The following is a 6,844-nucleotide window of genomic DNA, read 5'->3' as shown; positions in this document are numbered from 1 at the left end:
TATATATATATATATATGTATGGATATTTTTTTTTCTTCTAAATCTGTAAGTTTAAAACACTGCAGCCACCACCACCGCTGCAGATGAGGCCCATCAGTAACAATGAAAATAAAGACATGGTCTTCTTTTATCAAAACAGGAATATATAAATATACTAGTGTTTGCATGAAATATGGATCTTCTCTGTCAGAGATTTACAACTGCAAGCCAGTAAAATAAAGATTTAATGAATTGATTACCAATTTCATATGTCCTCACCAGTTAAATATTTGCTAAAGATAAATATTATATATAATGACTCTCACACATACACACACACATATATGCATATGTATCTTCTTTCTCTTGTGTTAGTCATGGACTGCAGTGATACTGAGGCACTGTTTTTGCTTCAGGGATTTACACAAACAACTTGTCCTCAGTAATTATTTTTAAGGCTGGTACTTATAATGTCATGCTCTAATTGCTGAAGTGCTAATTTGTGGGGAGGTGTAAACAAACCGACACTGGTTGTCAAAAGGCAGTGGGACAAACACAAGCACATACATACAATGATGAATAGATAATACCAAAAATTTCTTCCATTCTTCAGCTTTGAAATATAAATATAAATATAAGTGTGTGTGTGTTAAAAAAGATTGGCCAAGAGTCCAAGGATCTTAAAATTTCACTTGACCCAGGGGTTTTCTTAAATTCCAAAAGTCATGTATTTAGTTAATGTTCTCATGAGAGGAAATTCATGTTGGAGGCATGGAATTCCCTACTTGTTGACTAGTGAATGGAAATCGTGCATAAAGTAATGCTTTTCAGACACAATTGGAACTGGTCAAAGAGAAATATCTCCATCTCACCTAGGAGGGGTTTTTACTTCAAAGAATTTTGCTTCAGGGTATTTTGTTTTACAACCCTGGCTGACTAAAACTGTATTCTTAACGCCATTAGTATAAAGGATATGTGCCTCTGCTAGCAGAGTTGATGTGTCACCTATATTGCTAAGAAGATAATAGACACAAAACCAATGGTAACCAGCCATAGCCAACAACTACATTAAATATTACTGTTCAAAAGAATTTCCTTTTGGACTTATGAACAACTGATCGATATATACAGAGAGCACAGACTTCATGAAGATCGTGATCACTGGGGATGTGACATAGGTTTATAATCTCTGCTCCATGCGCTTGGTCATCTTGAGTGAAAACGAAAATCTGATGAATGCACACTACATGTCATAATCTAGGAGTTGTTACTTCAGGAACTGATGTAGTCTACCAGTGTGAAAATTTTCACACATTACCAAGAAGGGTTATTTTACCTCCCACTCAAACGATTTCGTCCCTGCAGCATTAGTTTTTGTGAGAAAATATAAAGTCAGATACATTTTGAATGCAGCTCATATATATGATGAGATTCTTTTATTTTCCATCTACCAATCTGTTCACAAGGTTTTAGTTGACCCAGGGTTACAGAAGAAGACATGCCCAAGATGCAACACATTGGGATTGAATCCAGAACCATGTGATATGTATCTGTATATACACCAGAAACATTGCCTGCATCCTTTTTATGCCTGCTTTTCCATGCTTGTATGGGGTGGGCAGACTCTCTCCAACATTGTGTTTTGCCATTTGTCGTATTTCTTTGTCATCTCTTTTATGAGGTATAATTTCTTGAGATCAGTTTTCAGCTTTTCTCTCCATGTCTTCCTTGGTTTTTGACAGTTTCCTTCCACTTGGATATCCTTGCATTTCTTTACCCATCTGTCATCATTCATATATATCACAGGTCTATACTAATGTAGTCTTTGTTCTTGTACACTATACCTGATTCCAGTTATGCCCATTCTGTCACTCATCTCATCTATACAACATCATTTAGGCATGCTACTATTATACTTCCAGCGTTTGATGCTTGCTTCATTTCTGTACTATCTTTACACGGCCTTTGCTCAAAGAAAGAACCCCCTTGTTGCTAGCAGAAGTAATAGCACCGTGAATGTTTCCCATCCTCTCCTTATTATGGCTATCCTGGTCTATAATAGAAAAGAATGGTCTATAATGCTGCACATTAAAATTTAACCTCAAACCACATAGCTACAAGTTAAGCTTCTTAGCCATAGTCTTTTCTGTATCCATATTTTGACACATATATTCTTTTATGAAGTTGTTGAAATTTAACTAAACCTACAATGTCATTCCTATCTATGTTGTTTTTTCTTAATTCATAAGTTTATTTTTAATATTCCACAGTGCACTTATAATCACTAATACTTGCTCACCCAAATCTTATTAATCTTAACCTTAATTTTCTATTTTACCATTGAGAGAAAAAAAATGCCAATAATCTAATAAATATTTCTTCAGCTTCTTGTAACACTTTGTAGAATAAAAACACTTGAGATTGTTTTGAATAAATTTTCTATTTTTATTTTATCTTATTGTTTCTTTTTTTTACCAAATTAACACAATAGTCTTTGATAAAACAGAAAATGATTTGAAATTGAACCAAAAGCCATCCTGAAACTGATAGATTTTTATTTAAAAAAAAAATATTAGTTTATTTTACAAGACAAATGTTTGATGATAGGAATATTATCTTGAGATAAAAGACCTGTTGACTTCCTTCATCAGCCCCTATCTAACCCTTGTTGGCGTCGTTGTCATCATCATCATTTAACGTCCATTTTCCATGCTGGTATGGGTTGGACAAATGTATTACAAAATTAAAATAACCACTAAAATTATCATCTGTTGTATCAGGAACCCGAGTTTAATTTTCATTTTACCTTTTAAAATATTTCATTCTTTTTATTTTTATTTTGAGTCAGATTTATTTACCTATCTTTTGTTTTTGCTTTTGTTTTCTACAGGCCTTAAGACTTGTCGACCTGGAATGAACCAAAGTCTTGACAGGAGGACTTTGCCTCAAATATTTAGTGGGAAAAAGAATTTAAGCATTTCTTCTCAACATGCTCACAAACTGGATACTGACACTCACTGTAATGATATAATTAATTTAAAATCTGCCCAGGCCCTTTGCCGGAATTCTGAATTAGCAGCCCAGTCTCGGAGTTTACCAGTCAAGAACAGTTTCACCACCTACAGTAAACCTTTACCAGCGATACCAAAGCTACCATATTCCTAGACTTCTTAGACTTGCACTAGCAAGAAAATATTCAGGTAACAATGATAAAAATATTTTGAATATTCAGCAGACTTTAAAACAAAAAAGACAAAACATTATTTTCATGTAATTAGAGACCTGATTCCAACAAATCTACCTAAAAACATTGTATAACTATACAATTTAACAACCCCTTCATTATGTATTCTGTTTCTTATTGAAAATAAGAAAATGTTTTTCAACCATTTTAACATTAAGAAAAAAGTTCTAGAGAATCTGTTTTGAAATGTATATTAGGGAAGTCTAAAAATAAATTATAAATCTTCAACAGGCAAAAAAGAAAAAAAAAGAAAGAAAGAAAGAAGGAAAAGAAACATTAGAAAAGAAATTGTCCAAAATTTCTTCAAGTTATCAATTATAAATTCTACTCAAAATTGGAAATGCACTAAAGAAAAAAAAACAAAAACAAAAGGAAAGAAAAAGATTGACATGTGCAGGCTTCAATATAGATTTATTTAAATAACTAAGAAACTTGTAAAAAAATGTTTGAATCATTGTCCATTTTATAAAATTTAAACTTTTCAAGTATTTAACATTTTCTAATTTTCAGAAATTTGATGTTTTGCTTGTTAAAAAAAAAATTGTAATTAATCATATTTGACATTGTTTTATAATGAACTGATATTCAAATTACTACTACACTAATTGACTTAACATTATTTATTAACAACCATTACATACATATTTGACTCTTCTTGGTGTTAAATCAATCTGATGGTTTACTGGTAAGTCACAATACTTTGGTATTTGTGACCATCCATTTGTTCAATGAAGAGTATCTCCACTAAAGGGATTTTCAACAATAGATAAATTTCCTTCTCATATATGGACCCTGTATGAAAAAAAAAACCCAATTTGATAAGAAAAATTATCAATTGAAAGACACAAAAATGAACCAAAAACAATTGACTTATATGATTTATATCTTCAATATTGATTTAAACAAATGTTGTGGATATGCATGTATATTTGTGTATATTTATACCAAAGCTATTTTTTATTAAAAAGTTTCAAAGTTCTTCAGTGCTGTCATCAGTTTTAAATTTTAAATTTAATAGCATGTAGCTGACTGAAAAGTAACTCTCATAATTGTGGTTATTTTAGAGGTAAATGATGGAAGTTATGTAGATTGGCATATTTCATTTTCTGGCCCTCACTCTTCGTGGTGTTGGTGGTGGTGGTGTTGGTGGTTGTGGTGATGGTGATGATTTTGGTGGTGGTGGTAGTGGCAGTCAATCTTCCAATCAAAGTGAGGAAACGTTTACCTTCATTTTTTTATGTTGCAGATATTATCTGTTGATTACAACTCCTGACAAGAAGTGTCAATGTTTTTCAGTGATGGGGGTTAGATTTTCAGCTTAGAATCCACAGAGCCAGAACAGATACAGGCAACCTGTCAAGCACTCTAACAATTCTGCCAATTCACATTTCTTTATTAACCCTAAAAGGATGAAAGGCAAAGTTGATCTCTGTGGGTGTTTAACTCAGAGCACAGAATGTTGGAACAAAAACCTCAAAGCATTCTGTCCAGCTCTCTAATGACACTGCTGATTCACCACTCGTATTTTTAGTATTTGACAAAGAACATGGTTTGTTAGATACCATTCTGTGAAAATCATTTTTTATTCTTTTCCTTACCAAAGTACACAGTTATCCAGTAGATGTTAAGCATGACTAAAAGCTTAAAAAGATTGCTTCACAATTATAATGTTTGTGGAATCTTGGACTGTAGCCTCAGTTTGACTCATACTTGAGAATAGAATCGCAGACAGAAACGGGGAGGAATCTCATCTGGTGGATTGTACCTGTCATTAAAAAATCTTGTCTTGTTCCATAATGTGTCACACTAATTCAGCCCCAAAATTGCCATGACCCTTTAGCATTCAGATTACTCTGTTAAAGTTAAATGTAATGCTTCTTTATTCACATTGTTTTGAATTAATCATGCATTACCTTCTAACCCTGAGATTTCAATGATGTGATTGCAAATTTTTAGAATGACATTGTAGGCTAGTGTAAGAGGCAGTTTGAACATAAAACAAGTAGAATATCTGAGCTGGATATGGTTGGATTAAATGCTAAAGAGTTAAATGTAGCCATGATTGCGGAAATACTCAACTATTTACATGTTGATTCAATGAGTTGGTAGTTCACTTAATTGAACAACTTACCGATCCTCATTGAATCAAATGGTAGATTGATCCAACATCTTCATGCACTGATTTCTCTGAGTTAAGGCTCATTTTCATTTTTTCATTTATTACTGGAGTTTACATGCAATACTTACTTATAATCAGTTTTAGAATTCTACTTAAAATAATTTTTTTTTAATCTGGTGACACTGTAATATTTTAATATCCTTTAAAGATATGTGAAGGATCTTGTTTCCAAGATATGTGGGCTATTTGTGGAAGTGAAGCAATTGCCATTGACACATTAGACATCGTAGAAATCTCAACAGCAACACAGACGATGTAGTGTAGATACATAAATTTACTAGGTAAGTATATTTTTCATGTTCAGGATGCTTTCATATCCTGCTTTATGACTTCAAATGCACAAACAGACAAATGCACATGCTAACACTCATAAGTGCATGCATATGTATATGTGTATATGTATATGTGTGTGTGTGTGTGTGTGTCTATATATGTATGTGAGAGTTTCTTTGATGGTTCATTGAATGTATGTATGTTCATGTATATATATATATATATATATATATATAATCACACATATATACATTCAGTGAACTATTAAAGGAGCTCTCACACCTATGTATGTATGTTAAATACAAATGTATAAGTGTGTGTGTGTGTATATATATATGTATATATATACATACACATATATATACTTATGCGTGTGTGTGTGTATGCATACATATATATACATAAAAAAATTTTTTATAAAAGTATACACCCTATTGTATTTTGTTGCTCCTTTCTCCAATTTGTTTTACCAAACTTATGTATGTTAATTTTAAATAATTCAAATTTTGGGGTTGATTCTCCTGCATTTGCTTTTTTATATATATTTTGATTAGTATTAGTCATTTAGGTAATGACTGTTCCCACCACTTGATGTAGTTTTAAATGATAACAATTTCTTGCCTAAGTGCTTCAAGTTTGCTAATAAATACTATTGTATGTGTTAGCAAGCTTTTAAATTTTCATACTACAAACATCTGAGTATTTCCCACCCGGTTATTCTTTTTAAGTTACTATATCTCTCTGCATTTATTCAGAAAAATCCTGTATACTTCTCTAGTCACCAAATATCTACATTAACATTTATATTATGCTTCTTGAAAAGGTCTAAAAAAAAATCAAAACTTGCCTGGAATTATCACTGAACTGCTAAAAATCAAACTCACTCAGCACTGCCTTTCATTTTTAATTACAATTTATTTGTGTATTTTATTGCATCTTGCATGCTTGTATCCACTTTGCTATTAAGTTTTATGCAGCAAGCCAGTACAATGACTTGTTAATTTAGGCAGAGAAAAAAACAAAACAAAACAGAAATAACACAAATTCTCCTCTATATCAGGCCAATGAATCGGCTAAAATAAACGTCAATTGTATTGGATAAATATTTCTCTCGATTGTTACCTATCAATGAATATATATATATATATGTATATATATATATATATAT

At 31.8% G+C, this 6,844-nt stretch overlaps 2 protein-coding genes across 3 annotated transcripts in view; both read left to right on the top strand.

The window, feature by feature from the left end:
- LOC106872382 (protocadherin-18) overlaps nt 1–4,202 on the top strand; it is a 66,598-nt gene extending 62,396 nt beyond the window's left edge. The window contains exon 3 of one of the 2 annotated variants that reach the window (XM_014919362.2): nt 2,871–4,202. In XM_014919362.2, coding sequence (XP_014774848.1) covers nt 2,871–3,145 — 275 coding nt within the window. In that variant the 3' untranslated portion in view covers nt 3,146–4,202. The remainder of the gene's footprint in view (nt 1–2,870) is intronic. The other variant, XM_014919363.2, reaches the window with a different exon arrangement.
- Nucleotides 4,203–5,555: 1,353 nt separating this feature from the next.
- Nucleotides 5,556–6,844, top strand: part of LOC106872376 (protocadherin beta-15) — a 182,321-nt gene continuing 181,032 nt past the window's right edge. The window contains exon 1 of the mRNA XM_014919349.1: nt 5,556–5,684. The gene's annotated coding sequence lies outside the window, so the exon portion shown is untranslated. The remainder of the gene's footprint in view (nt 5,685–6,844) is intronic.

Source organism: Octopus bimaculoides, chromosome 14 (genome assembly GCF_001194135.2).
Source record: "Octopus bimaculoides isolate UCB-OBI-ISO-001 chromosome 14, ASM119413v2, whole genome shotgun sequence".
NCBI lineage: Eukaryota > Metazoa > Mollusca > Cephalopoda > Octopoda > Octopodidae > Octopus > Octopus bimaculoides.
Note: the sequence above shows the minus strand (reverse complement) of the source record. Positions and strands in the feature narration are given on the sequence as shown.